Source organism: Epinephelus moara, chromosome 11 (assembly GCF_006386435.1).
Source record: "Epinephelus moara isolate mb chromosome 11, YSFRI_EMoa_1.0, whole genome shotgun sequence".
In the NCBI taxonomy this organism is placed as follows: Eukaryota; Metazoa; Chordata; class Actinopteri; order Perciformes; family Serranidae; genus Epinephelus; species Epinephelus moara.
Window position 1 is genome coordinate 32,163,739 of NC_065516.1, and position 15,296 is coordinate 32,179,034.

The following is a 15,296-nucleotide window of genomic DNA, read 5'->3' on the forward strand; positions in this document are numbered from 1 at the left end:
TTTTTGGGTGGTAAGCGGGGAACATAGAACCTGGGAAACATAGAACATGGGAAACATAGAACCCTTTTTGGTCAAGCGGGGAACATAGAACCCGGGAAACATAGAACCCGGGAAACAGAACCTTTTTGGGTGGTAAGCGGGGAACATAGAACCTGGGAAACATAGAACCCTTTTTGGTTAAGCGGGGAACATAGAACCCGGGAAACATAGAACCTTTTTGGGTGATAAGCGGGGAACATAGAACCCAGGAAACATAGAACCCTTTTTGGTTAAGCGGGGAACATAGAACCCGGGAAACATAGAACCTTTTTGGGTGGTAAGCGGGGAACATAGAACCCGGGAAACATAGAACCCGGGGAACATAGGGATGACCCCGACTGTCATACTGTCTCTCCGAAATCCACTGCAAAAGTTAATTTTTTTTAACGTACTCAAGGCAAATTCTGGACCAAAATATTACAGAGGGAAGACTTCCAGATGACTTGTCTCCGTACACATAGGTAAGTGGAAATGAGGCGCTAAGATATAAATCAAATACAGAAAAATAAAATGGCTTGGAAAAAAAACAAAAAACACTTGTTTTCACTCACTAGGTTGTAAAAATACCAAGCGGTCATGCAGCAACATGTAAATGTTTGTATCTGAAAGAAGGTTTATATTTCTATTAAAAAAGGTTTTTTTCAGAGAGGCTGAGCAAATGCAGGGTCCTCACGTTAACTTTAGTATCAGTCAAATCCAGCTTAGCGAGCAAAGAGACAGATACAGAGACATCTGCTGTGTCCAAAATCATTCACTCATTCCCTACTCACTAGAGGACTATATGAGCTCATCTGTAACATGAAAAATCACTTTTGGACATTACTCAGGTTATTTTTTCAGCGCCCTAAATGACGTCATTGCTGTCGCACAATTAAAACAGGTCATTTGAAAGGTATATCTGTGATAAAAACATTAAAATATAGGGCCTACTGAGCATATTTTGCCCAGATTAATAAATAACATTACAAAGTGCTTTGTGGTCATTAATGTTGTGTTGTGATGCTGCTCTGCTCACATTAAACATATTAATGACATTACACTGGCACACAGACAAGAAGGCGCAGCGCGACTGCAACCTGTCTCACTAATGTAAGTAATTTTCTGTTTCTTGTGTTGAAGTTTGTTTTACCATTCAGTCATGTAATAACTTGTGCATTAAAGGTATAACAGCTTGCTAACGTTAGCTAGCATTATTAGCCCTACTCTGTACAGTAACTGTGACACACTTGAGAAGATCAGTTTCCGAGTCTCTCCGTGAACCGATGACTTTACATTAAATTAACAGTTTATTACACGGCAAAGAAACGAGTAAACAAACTTCAACATGTCATTATAAGTCAAACATGTTAAACGTGTTGTAATTGAGCTGCCTTCTTTCTTGCGTCGTCCATCTCCGTACCTGTCCGTTCCTTTGGGGCAATGCATGATGGGATACATTGCTTGGTTAGTGACTATCGGTTGTACACTCCTTTCAGCGGTGCATTGTGGGATACTTTGAGTTCACTATATCCACCTTATTTCTGAGGGCACTACTGTAGAAAAGATTATGGGTGTAACTTTAAGTGAGATAGCCGAAGGAGCAGTAAGCTAGTTAGTTCCATAGACAGTCTGTGGTTAGTCCCAGTGGCTACTCTTGGTGGCTAACCACCAACGCTGGTTCTTTTTGCAAGTAATTTTCCTTCAGTTTAGCAAATACTGATTTATTTTTTTAACAAATCTTTAACTACTACTTAGCATTTACTTAGCATTTTCTAAAATGTCTTTGCGAAGCTCTGGTACCTGTTGCACTGTCTCTGTCTGTAATGACTTACAATCAGTCTAAAGCCCTATTCGGACGGGATTAGTTTTACATAGGTACGTGGGGTAAAGTAATAATTACCAGAGATTTTAGCAGTAAATATGTGTGTAGATATTTCGTCATATCCTGTTTACAAGTGGTTTTTCGCAGATTTTCAAGCATGGAGGCTCTTGAAGAAGCACTCAGTTTTGCACTTCACAGTCGGACAAGTCCGTGTGAAACCTCAGGTACTGTGGGCCTACGACGAACACATTTCAAGTGTGTTTGAGTGTGGTACACACAGGAAGCAACGTCATACGCACATGACGACAGGAGGGGACGACGTTGCGTGAATGGATTTACCCCTCCCACTTGTGGTAGCTTTACTGATATTACTTATCCCGTGCGAATTGGCCATTAATATTACCGACGTCCTGTGGTAAAGTGACGTTACCCTACGTGTCCATGTAAAACTAATCCCGTCCGAATAGTGCTAAAGCTAAATTTTTGTTTTCAGCAACTGTGTGTTGAACATGTAACCAGAACAAAAAGAGATTGTTCCTGTTGCCAAAGGTACCATTCATATGAGAAATAAAACCACAAGAGTTTCACGAGACATAGCAAAAAAGTATGAAATCATAATTTGCAGAAGAGAATGACACGTAGACTGACAAGTCCATCACTCAACGTTAGTACATGATATCTCTGTCTTTCCCTGTCTGACTTCGTTCTCAACCTACATTAGAAAACAAACCCAGCAACATACCTTGAAATATGTATTTAGTCATTAGTGCTGAGAATGTGTTACTGATTTACTGTACTTCCTTTACATCGTATAAAAAATGAATGCCAAAAGTAAGGTATCATGGGGGCTAGGAGTAAGGTGGATAGGGTATAATAATTCCCACTATACATTTGGACAGCACTACGAAATGGCTAGTAGTGAATGATTTTGGACACAGCCATTGATTAGCACGGCTTTAACAAATAGCTAAACTTATTATCTGATATAATATCAGGGATTATGTCAGAATATAAAGTGCTGGATGTAGAGTCAGAGTGTTATTAACATTCAGCTCAGTGTCCTGACATAATGGGAGAAGCTCTGTGTAATGTACTGACAGTGTGATGCAGAAGGCAGGAAGTGAAGGCTAAAGCTTGCCTCAGCTGCCGGACATCTGGTCCAGTAATAAATTCCCTCAGTACAAATGTGTTTACTGTCAAACCTTTCTATTTTACACCACTGGAAATTCTCTGCTGTTTTTCTGAGTCATTATTGCATGATATTCATAGCTGGGACTTAAGAGGATCTCAAACAGGATGTTGAGTTGAAATATCGGATCATTCAAACATATGTGACATTTCCATACCCGAGTCACACTGGGATTCACACACAGGCTTAAATGAATGGGTTTCAATCATCTATTGATGATAACAGACGGATGATGAGAGCAAAGGGAGGACAGAAGGATGCTAAATCATAACTTTAGGGGGGGTTTAGGGTTTCAGGGGCTGGTTGGACACCTCATGTTAAGATTTTCCTTTAAGTCCTACAGTAGGTAAGGTTCCCTCGAATTAAGTCTTCTCTTCAAAGTTTCCTTAAAATGTTCACTTAAGTATTGTTATGTATTTATACAAAATAAGCATCATTGCTGAAACATATTTGCACACTCGTTTTAGTTTGAAAAATAATAAGAATACTTCAGTACATTTATGACACATCAACTGGGCTGTTGGATAGTCGGCATCATGTGATGCAATTCTTCAAGGAACCACTAGATGGCAACACATCATTATGTAAGTTCACAGACCTTTTATTCAGGCCCAATAATACTCTCCCATCCTATACAGGCTACACTAGAAACATTTATTATATATTGTAGACATATCAAAATATTGTTTGTCATCTTGACTCTATATTTATTATTGTGATGCTACAATTTGTGTTCAGCTGTCTTGCTGAACGTGTGAGGAGACATTTTTTGTCATTGTCAGTATTCATTTTTAGATTTGTCTATGTAAAACAGTTTGTCCTTATGAATGTCAGACTGCCCAGAAAGTTGCAGAAAGATGACAAGAACCCAGGAAATGGTTAAATTGTGTGGATAGAATAACATTTCACATTTTTATTTGGATTTTTTTTTTGTATATGTAAAACTAACACATGCCAGTTTTGGATGGATAAACCAAGCATTCCTATAGTTTGTCTGTTGTGACGTCAAGCCCGTCATCACCATGGGAAGAGCTATAGGAATGCTTGTTATCCAATTCACATTGTTTTTTTGTCCCCGTTCGCTCATGCGTGCATAGCTCTCATACTATCCCTCTTTTACCATGCACACTGTAAAACATCAGCACACACTTATAAAAGGGTTTTGAGACTGTGAAAATCCTGACAACAGTTGCGGGCTGGATTCCTTTTCCCCCTCTCAAAAACAGTCATTATTTACCCGTCAAACAAACTGACTTTGCCACCGCAAAACCTGCTTTTCGGCGGTTATATTTAGTTTGCCAGCTAACATAGACATGTGGTTATAAATCTGTGTTTAATACAGGAAGGTTTTAATAACAAAAAGTACAATATGATGAAAACATGCTGATTTATGTGGCACTTCCTTAAATCTCTGTTTGAGCACTGTAAGGTGACATCGCTGTGTTAGGAATGTGTACACAAAGGACAAAGCAGCTACATGTGCTGTTGTTGATATTCTGTACCTTGTATGTAAAGTTAGGTTTCCAGGGGTGATGAGGCAGCCAGGTGGTATCCTGGACTGTTTGCAGGGAAGGATCCGGAATCAGGCTGTTTGCTCTGTAAGGCCTGTTGTCTCTCCAGGAAAAACATTCCCACCGTGGGGCTGAGCGGAGCGTGCTGAGGAACAGCAGTTTACCACAAGCAGGGCGGATACAGAGCATCCTGCATCCTGGATGCTCACTGCAGCTAAACCTCAGCCATGGAGACCCAACATGGGATTAGGTAAGCTCTCAGGCCCCCTCCACCACCACCACCACCACCACCACCACCATCCCCACACTGCTTCTCCTTCCCAGGTTACATGTGTGGTTGGATTTGGTGTGGTGGTCCAATAACTTTAACATATAAGTTTAACTTTACATGTGTATGATTTGGGCAGTGGTGTCAGGTAGTTACAATGGGCTCTAGTGCACGCTATTGTGAACATATTGTTTTGTTACATAATCAAATAGAGACTCAATACTGGGCAACATCAGCATATATATTACCCAGCAATCATCACTGAATCTGTATGTGACACAAAAAAAACACACAACAAAAATAAGAAATTGTTCATTTAATTTAATTCTTTAATAGTTTATTAATAGTTTATGTTGAATAATTCTGTTACAGATGCTACTGGCTATTTTACAAACAAACATGACACAGATGTGTTTGCATTCTTCAAATGCACCTTTTTGAGTTCTTCTTTGAACGTAGGGGCCCGTTCTCACANTAATAGTTTATGTTGAATAATTCTGTTACAGATGCTACTGGCTATTTTACAAACAAACATGACAGATGTGTTTGCATTCTTCAAATGCACCTTTTTGAGTTCTTCTTTGAACGTAGTCACATTTCTAAGGTGGCAATCACTGATAAGGGCCCGTTCTCACAGGCCCCTGTGCGACCTCACTGTCTGCACTATCTATATTTACGCCCCTGTTTTGGGGTTAAATTGGGTTATGAATCCATTTTTTTTTTTTCGTTCGACACAGCAGGCGAGATGAAGACATGCATGTGATTTATACTACTCTGAAAGTAAGGGCAATGTGTGGAGTTAAATAATTAATATTGACTTAATGTGACCAACTGCAAAGGGCTCATTTATAAAAAAAAAATCACACAGTGTCAGTTTTCTTACTTTATTTCATTTTTTTTAATAATTACATGGATTCAGTTTCTTTCAGAAATTTAAATTTTGCAAAAAAAAAATTAGAACATTTTGAGATTGTAAGACGTAACATCTGACCATATGTACTACAAGTGATTATTATTAATTTGAGATACTCATGTAATTTACTTGATATGATATTTGAGCAAACATAGTTTTTGGAAAACCTCCAAACACACATCTAGACTCCTGCGTAAGTGCCATTGTATTGGAATGGCTTGTCTGTCACACAGTGACCTATGACCTCAGGTGTCCATCTCTGGACCTTGGGCTTGCCGTCCGGTCCCGGCCGGACAATGATGGTGCTTCTGGACGCCAACGAAGGGTCTTCGTCATAAAAGTTGAAGGGTCGGAGGATGAAGCCTACTGAGTTGCCGGGTGTTGCCGTGTTGGGGATGTCCTCTGAGTGAGGCACATGGAGGAAGCCCACTGTCACCCAGGCAACCAGGTCCTGCACACAGGAAGGCAAACATTACATTAGAATTTTCAGAATAGGACACATTAAGTGTTTTTTATCTACTTAAGAGTGTAAACAGAAAGAAAATGTCAGCATTGGTGAGTCACCATGACGGAGAGTGAGCAGAGCTGATGAACAGATTCTTTTAGGAAAAGCAAATTTAGACCAATGACGTAACCTCCCAGAAAAACACCCCCACCCCCGAAATGTAAACCACATTTCTAAGAATCCATGTGAAGCATCACAAAGGACTCTGTCCATTAGTGAATTGTGACGCCTTGCACCAGTAAAAAAGGGACTGAGTATGTTGTCTTGCTTTAATCATCACTAACCCCCCAAATCTCAAAAACCACATAACAGAATTGTAACTGAACTGTTACTGTAGATGGTGGTGATCACGAGATGATATTGTTTGATACAATAAGGTTCTTGATAAACTTTTTCTCACTGGTTTTCAAATGATCTGTACTTGTTAAATGTTCTTTAACATATGGGGACTGTGTTTGAAATTTGAAATGAGGTGTGTTGGATTTTTAAGTGGAATAGTTCAACATTTTGGAGAACAAGTTTTTTTATTCATTTTTATAAGGGTATTGATGTTACTCTTATGTTTATTGTGGACAGGATGTTCACTACTGTACCTGGTTGACTATGTCTTCATTGTTGCGGATGTAGTCCTCAAAGGACACAGTAGGATCCCATGGGTCATTCTGGGTGTAAATGCTGCTGCTGCTGGCTTCACTATCTTTATGACGAGTCACAGCCAGAGGATACCTGCAGAGAGACAGTCCGCCATTCAATCAGTTTTTTGCGTTACCTGTCATTCTGACAGCTTACAGATAAAGAATTCATACAGAGTAACAACACCAAAGCCGCCGACAGCCCTTTCCGACGGGGAACTGTGAACAAATATGACTGAATTTGGGGTAAATGTGTACAAGATGATAGAGAAGACATTTGGAATGGTGGCAACCATAAAAACATGGCATATTGGGTGTAAATATTTTACCCTACATCATATATTTTTTAAGGCAACATAAGAGGAAATATTTTATTACCTCGACCAGGGGACGCCATTTTCCTCTTTCCAGCCTCTTGGCAGAACGCTGTCGGCATGTGAGTTAAACTGAATACGGTAACCCCTCTGGTGTCCCCATTTATTTTTCTCATTGGGGTTGTAAAAGTGCACATAGCGGGGGAACTTTTTGCCGAAGCGGAAAGCGGCAGATCGCTCGGTCTCATGCAGTGTCTTCTCAAGTTTGGACTGGACGACGAAATTCTTCGGGCTCCAGGGATTTGTGAAGTTGACGAATTTCAGATCAATTGACTCAACGCTGTTCTCCCGACCTGTGTCAGAGTGAAGGCAAAGAGTTTACAGTAGAAGTTAGATGTCAAGGTTTAAGAGTCTGTTAAGTCACTGTACAGTATATTTACTTTTGCATCAGAACTGAATTATGTATGGCACATAGCCTTGATCACAGATAGCCTTTATCACACATTTTAAAACAGTCTTACAAACTTGGTAGGCTGGACAAGACTGTCTTTATGACAGGGTAAAGTCAAGACCATGTTACCTGGATTGGCATTAATAAAAGACTGAAAGTTAAGTCTCTGTTTGCCCTTTCTCTCACCTCACTTTACAGCCTTCACAGCTTAGATAAACACAATAAACACATTGAGATTGTGTTGAGATTGTTTTAAGGACAATAATAAGTCACCACTGTTCTTTAAAGACCACAGTGGGGTCATACTTGTTGCCCATTGTCTGAGTTTGTAAAATATTATGTGATGAGTTTTTTTCCAATCCCATTGCCAAACGAGAACGTCAATACCAGAGGATTCTGCATCACAAGATTATGTTTACCACCAAAGTTTTTCTATGATCAGTACAATATCTGTGAATGGCAACTATGGCATGGGGAAGGATTGTGGTTATGGCATATATATAATGGTTAAGGTATGGTCAGGTTTGGGCAAGCGTGATATTTGGGGATTGGGGAAAGATCATGGCTATGTTAATTATAGGGCATGACAGGATTTAAACTCCTGTCTCCTATGTGAGTCTGATTCATTACACCCTTACTCTCCACCTTGGTACATAAAGGTACTGATACATTTGACATAAATTGTGAGGTGCAGAATCCTCCAATATGGCGGTAATTTACAAGACACTTGGCTGGGTTTTCCACTGATCTTGAATTAAGTCTTTTTTATGAAGTACAGATGGTCAATGGTCAACAAAGAGTTACTGCTTAAAAATCGATCTAAAAAACTTGCTAATTGTACCGTAATACTCACCAGCAATATCCAGGTCCACTTTGTAATGGATGAGGTGTGTGTGGAGGTTACCCAGCACATAGTTGTACACCTTGTTACCATAGTGAAGTCCGTTAGGTGTAAAGAAAGTGGAGTGGATGTATCCGGTAGCGCTGACCTTTACCTCTGCCACCCCATTCTGGTAGAAGAGGAAGTCCCATATGTAATCGTAGTTGTAAACCGTTGAGACTGTCCGCAACACCAGAACATGGTTTTCCAGCCCTGCATAGAAGTTGTATCCCCCGTTGAAGTTGGAGTTGAAATGCCTTCTCAAAGGCATAGCAGTGGTCATCTCAAAAATACAGAGTGCATTTTTGTGGTGCAAAGGTTTGTCTGTGTCAAAGTAGTGGTAAAGGTCAACAAAGGTGGCTAATTCTGGACAGTCGATTCCAGGTGCCAGCTCGTAGGTTGAGCTCCCCATTGCCCAGCCAGCATCTATGTACTTGGTTTGCATAGCTGCGGGAGTATCACCAGAATAGAACGCAATAGCTTCTTGGAGGCTGATCTCATAGGCAATCCTTTCTCCATTAAAACGCAGGTCAAAGACTTGAAGCCCAGCTGTTGAGCGGACTCTGTAGGCAAAAGACCATCCGGCATATTCAACAAAGTTGCGGTCAATGTGATATCGAGGCCCCTGAGGCTCGACAAGCTTTGGCCCATGGATATTAGTGGGTGTGTTAGTGTGACCCCGGGGGATGTAGGTAGAGTAGAGGTCATTATCATCATGATCAGGCAGTTTGATCTTCTCCACACCTCCTGATTCATATTTTTCAACCAGTTCCTCAACACTGTCAAAGTACATGCTGTTATACCAGACCTTCTCAACGGTCCACTTTTCTGGATCCAAGTCCTGGTGGTTGATCAGTACCTCAAACCCAACTGGGTGAATGAAATAACCCTCCACGAACTTCTGCAATATGATCCAGGTTCTCCTTTCACCTGGACCTAACCCACGGGGACCTACATCTGAGAATGTCAGGCAGCGGTTAGAGCAGTTAGTAAAGGAAAACCCTCCTGTGCTTTCAAACAGGAGCTTGTGAGCTTTATTTGTTATCTTCCCGAGGATCTCACTAATATGGTGATACTCAGCAGCAGTAACAGGCCTGGAGTAAAAGTGGATAGGCCTATCCCCCTTGAACGTCTTGACTTTGTGGGACTTTGGGGATGGCAAAGGACTGACGATGTATTCAGTGATGTTGGGAGTGGTCTGGTTTCCAAACTGGATGATCACACGAGCTTGACGAGGGGGTTTGGCCTGCCCACGGTCCAGAGCTCTCAGGGCTTCATGCTTCCTTGGCACGTGAAGTTCCATCAGGATGATGCTGTTCTTCTTCAGAGTATTGCTACGAGCATTGGTGAGCTCCATTTCCGGAATACCGTGCAGGTAGGCCCGGACAGCTTTCATCTCACGTGCTGTGAGGTCGGCAAACATGGGGGCACCATGATGGGCCCAGTCTCTTGATCTAGAGGCACTACAACCAGCCAAGCAGACCAGCAGCAGTGGACAGAGAAGCCTCATGGCTGTAAGATAATGAGAAAAGAATATCCAGCATAAATTTAGTGAATGAGGGAGAAAAACTGGATATGTTGAGTGAATTCAAACGCAGACTATTCTAAAGCCTAAAGCATCACAACCTCAAGTAACATCTCTCCTGCAGAATTCCAAGGACACACCTGACTCATCTTTCTTTCTTCCTCACAGCCAGATAAGCATTTCTTGCTCTATCCCCTAACTCTGTTTGCTTTAATCATATCAGTCTCTCCTCTACGTCTCCAAAGGAGCACATACACTATATATCAGCCTCTGACACTCGCAGTCAACAGTGTTCCTCCCACTGCCCCCTGTTTATCTTCCTGCACTGTTTTATGCTGCACACTTATGAGATAAACTGCATTCAGTTTCAAAATTCCAATCAAGGTCTCAATGCAATTCATCACATTCTGCAGAATTAATTAGATTGTATAATATGTTTACGCAATAGCATTTATGTAATAATGTTATTAATGTTAATGACTCCCCATGCTTCCTTCCTTGCACCTCTGAATCTGGATCAAAGAAACAGACAAAGCTACTGCACCTGTAGTCGTCCACTTGCTCTCAGCAGTTCGTAAAATAAGGTTGATCAGTCGTGTCCCCTTGCTTCAGCAATCAAAGAATCGTTCTTATGGAAACAGGAATCAGTGCACTGCTGCTTATATTTAGCCACCTACTTTGCAGTGACGGAGGCTGATTGGTCAACAGTGTGTTGTAAATATGATGAAATAGGTACAGAAGGCAAGACGAGTTTATTTGTATTGCACCTTCAAGGCAACTCACGTTGCTTTACATAAGACATACAGTAGAAGGAATTAAAAAAAACACAAGGCAATATAGAAAGACATAAAAATGATTTTAAAGAGCAAAGTGAAAGATGTAATTTCGCTGATGGCAGGTCACCAAGGCAAGGCAGCTTTATTTGTATAGCACATTTCATACACCAGGGCAATTCAAAGTGCTTTACAGAGCAATAAAATGTAAAACATATTGAATAGGAAAGGAAACAGATTTACAATAAAAGAGTCAGGAGAAAAAAATACTTATTAATTACAGTTATTGAAATTAAATGACACAGAGGGTAGAAGTTATAGTCACTGCAATGCAGGGCAAGATATTAATAAATTGTATAAATTTAAATTTAATAAAGCCCAGGGACAAACCAAAGTTTTTGTGATAGTGAGAGAGAGGTGATGCAGATATAAGCGCACATTGTTTGAGAGTCTGTTATAGATCTGTAGTGCATAAAAATGTTGTCTCCATGTTTAATATTGTGAAGAAAAAAACAACTTTAAGTCTTGTTTGGCAATGAGAGCAGTCTGCATCAAGAAAAAGTGTCTATTAAGTCTTTTAAACAGTTACAGCACATTTATACATACCTCATTTAACCGGTTAAACAGGTCTTTTTTATTTATTCTATTATAACTTTGGCTGTTATTGTTGTCACACTTGTACTGTCAGTAGTGTGATAGTTGCTGCAGTGCCGGTGTGCATTCATGGTCCCCAAAGGATGAATCCTACTGACTTTGGTAATCCCCTAATTTTCCATTTTCCAGTTTTTGGGGAACTGTCTCCACACCTATCAAATGGATTACCATGACAGCGGTACACACTTTTAAACATCCCCCACAGGATGACTTGTGATAACCTTTGGTAATCCCCTGACTTTTCATCAAGCACCACCATCAGTACTCTGATTTATGACCAAATACCTTACAAGCTAATCATTCCCAGCCTCAGTTGTTTTCTCTGTTTAGTGCAAAACCGAAAATGTTAAACTAAGATGGTTACTATGGAAAAACATAATACTTGGTCACTGTGAGCATATCAGCATGCTGACATTAGCATTAGTATTGGTATCTCTGTGTATATGTATCACTGGGCCTCTAGCATGGCTGTAGACTGTAGACTGTATAAAATAACGGACATGGGTATTGTGAGGCCACCAACACGTTTGTGGACTCTTGTTTTAAAGCCTTGAGTTCAGCATTTTGGCTGTCGTCATCTTGGGTTTTTTTGGGAGCCAGAAGTGATTTGGATGAGAGGGTGGAGCTGTGGACGAGTGAAGGATGGATCTAACTCGTAGCCTCGCAGCCAGCCTGTTACTTAAAGCAGCAACTTAAATATGCATAACTTTAAGCCCTGATTAAATTTCAATGGTTGGGTGCTAAAAAAAATTCAAGCCCTATACAATGGTCATGGATGCTGACATTAGCAATAGAGACCAAAACCATTTTCTATACCAGGCTGTAATCATGTATATTTCTGCTACAAAGTTGGGCACTTTAACATTTGTGTCTATAGGGATTGACTCAATCTTGGAGCCAGCCTCTAGTGGCCATTAGAGGAACATCAGGCTTTACTTTTCAGCGGCATGTTCTGAATGTAAGATTAATATAACCTGCACCTTCAACCACCCTCTCTGTCTCAATCCACACTCCTCTTTCCCTTCTTCTTATAGATGGTGACGAAGCAGTGAACTAACAAAGTGACAAAACTCATTAATGTCTCTATTAAGACACACAATGTCTCCAAGGCTGCAATAAAGAGTTTGCTGGGAAGTCAATTATGAGACACTGTTTTGCTTACAAAGCCGACCCTTGTGACATCAGTACCGTAGCCTCTCCTTCCTCCTCTCCAGGCTTAGGCTAAGGTGTACTGTGGTGACAGCTGTGTTTGAGCTTCCTCGCTCCAGGGTCAGGAGGTCAGACTTTGGATATTGGTGAGTCTAAAAGCCTTCAGTCCCGTGTCTGTTGACACGCTTCATTGAATAAATGCCCTCATCATCCTTCCCGAAACGCCTCTCTTTACAGGATTAGGCTCTGACAAACATCTCTTTATTCTGGGGCTGAGGCGCCACCACCCCCGCCATCACCTCCAGCATCCTGTAATGTTCGACGGGGCAAAGTCAGTGGATGTGTCCGTCACAGGTCCGGTGACCAATGCCTGCCATCCCAGCTGTGACCTTGCTACTTATATCCAATGGCAGTGGGTTCAGATGCTACTGTACATCCCTTGAGTCACCCCCCACATTTAAAACCCTGCATCTGGGGCTCCGCTCCCCCTATAAGGCAAAGCATCACCGAGGAGTGTTTCACATTCTGTTGGACAGAACAGCAAAGAAGAATAATGACCGAACAAAAGGAAACAGAGCCCATATAAACTTAAATATTTATTAACAAGCTAAGGACTTATTATGGAAATGATTTCCCAAAAGCACTTCAAAAGTAAGTACACCTTGAATTAATTGTATCAGGATTTGGATTACAGAAACATGTCTACATGCAAGTAATGTTATACGGATTTGTTTGATCACACACAATGACAGTGCATAATAATCAATCGTCTGATTGGTTAAAGTCCACACAAGAGGCTGTAAACCTGCCTGACTTTCACTACTAAATGTCAGGAAGTATTTAATTTTTGAGCCTTCATGGCAACATTGATGATTTCAAATTGATAACAAGATGTCTAATCACAAATATTGAGTATAAAAAACTTGAATCCAAACTTTTTTTTACAGGAATTTTAGGCACAAACATTCAGGAGAGAGCCATGGAGACACTACTACTGACTCTGCTTGGACTGCAGACAGTGATGGGAGCAGGGTGAGCATGATTCAGAGCAGGATGGAGCACATATTGTAGGCTATGCATTATACTGAGGTATTGAGGAAAGGAAAGTGAGAAGTGTCCTAACTCTCTGAGAAACTCAGTTTTAACAGTGTTGTAGTAATTGAAATTACTCTTCATCTCAAGACTACTTTTTAAAGGTCTCGGTCTTGTCTTGGACTTGACTGCATTTTTACTTTGGCTGGTTTTGTTCTCAAGATTTTGTTTCAAAACCAGCCAAGACCACAACTGGGGGGTTATCACTAAATTGCCTGTGCGTGTTGATTTCAGCTCCTTAGTGTCTATATTTTGCTTACAGAAAACCAAGGAAAATTCCCACGTATAAAATTAATCTCTGCAATTCCTTTTAATAATATACACACATATATACAGTAGATGGCAAAATAAAAAATGAAAATTAAGAGGAATCTTCATTTGTTTTCTGTGGTTGTTTTATGGTAATGTGGATCTACAGTTCCTAAAGTTTACGTACATATTCCACATTTTATCATAAGTGTGGCACTCGCCCTGCATTGGTCTTGGTCTTAACTCAGTCTCATCCCCCCAAAATCTTGGTCATGTCTTGGTCTCAATACACTCTGGTCTTGGTCATGGCTTGGTCTTGGTTTAGGTGGTCTTGACTACAATAGATATGATAAGTCCAAAACTTACATTAGAATCCATGTTGAAGATAAAGTTGTTAAGGTGCTAATAGCGCTCTGGGTTTAGTCTGAGCTACAGTAGATTCATTATTGTGTCGTCATAGACTGGTGCGCATGCAAGTGTTGAGCAGTTGCATGCAACAAGTGGGATAATATTGTAGTGCTCCTCGCTATTATTCTATTAAAAATGCACTACAGAAAAAAGGTGCTGGTCTCTGTGTATCAGTAAGCAATTTATAAATCTGTTTCATGCCATAACGTTAACATAAGAACATGGTTACTGATAATATTTTCATACTTATTCTGATTTATTTTCATAAACGAGCCTAAATGCAGCCTCTTCAGAAATGCTAACTAATGGAGTTTTATAATGGGGATCATTGTAGGGCAGTATCTCCTTCTTGTCCACAGAATTCAGGACCTTGAATTAATCGTTATGCAATTACCTTTGTGCACAATAACGCCCTTGAAAATGAAGTATTAAAAAGGACATTAAATCTGTGTATTGTGCTCCAGACACTGGTGTGAACACACGGTGGAGGAGAGAGTGGAGCGAGTCCTGTCTCCACGTCTGCAGCTTGAAGTGAGCTGTTCCGAGGTGTATCAGTACAACACCCAGGGCTGGAGGCTCGACGTGGACAGGATGCGTGTCAAGCACGGGGGTGACGATGGCATCGCACTGTACTACAAACAACAGGGTCCCAAGGCGTCCTGTTTCTTGTACAAGTAAGTCAAAAGTTGAGTTATTGTCACTGTGTTGGCCTGTCTCTTAGCCTCAAGGAAGAATTTCTTGTAAATAGAATCACTCAGGGCATTATCAGGTCATTAAAAGTTAAAAAGCATTGTGGCAGTATTGATCATATGAAAAAAACATCCTCAAATGTTTGCACATATTCACACCCTCCTGGTAAAATGACAAGGAATCCAGTGCAGGAGTTACTGCCTTTATAGAAGTGAGACATTTCTCAAAACACTGAACTTTGATCAGCTTGGGT

The 15,296-nt window shown here is 40.7% G+C and overlaps 2 protein-coding genes across 2 annotated transcripts in view; one reads left to right on the forward strand and one right to left on the reverse strand.

Moving 5' to 3' along the window:
* Positions 1 to 5,678: 5,678 nt before the first annotated feature.
* Positions 5,679 to 10,697, reverse strand: aoc1 (amine oxidase copper containing 1). The gene is made up of 5 exons (XM_050056714.1): positions 10,573 to 10,697; positions 8,477 to 10,015; positions 7,237 to 7,525; positions 6,820 to 6,952; positions 5,679 to 6,172 (listed from the first exon to the last, which is right to left on the reverse strand). The coding sequence occupies exons 2-5, from the start codon at positions 10,011 to 10,013 to the stop codon at positions 5,903 to 5,905; spliced, it is 2,229 nt and encodes a 742-aa protein (XP_049912671.1). The 5' UTR covers positions 10,014 to 10,015; positions 10,573 to 10,697; the 3' UTR covers positions 5,679 to 5,902.
* Positions 10,698 to 13,120: 2,423 nt separating this feature from the next.
* sspo (SCO-spondin) overlaps positions 13,121 to 15,296 on the forward strand; it is a 102,246-nt gene continuing 100,070 nt past the window's right edge. The window contains exons 1-3 of the mRNA XM_050056713.1: positions 13,121 to 13,255; positions 13,552 to 13,636; positions 14,818 to 15,027. Coding sequence (XP_049912670.1) covers positions 13,225 to 13,255; positions 13,552 to 13,636; positions 14,818 to 15,027 — 326 coding nt within the window. The 5' untranslated portion in view covers positions 13,121 to 13,224. The remainder of the gene's footprint in view (positions 13,256 to 13,551; positions 13,637 to 14,817; positions 15,028 to 15,296) is intronic.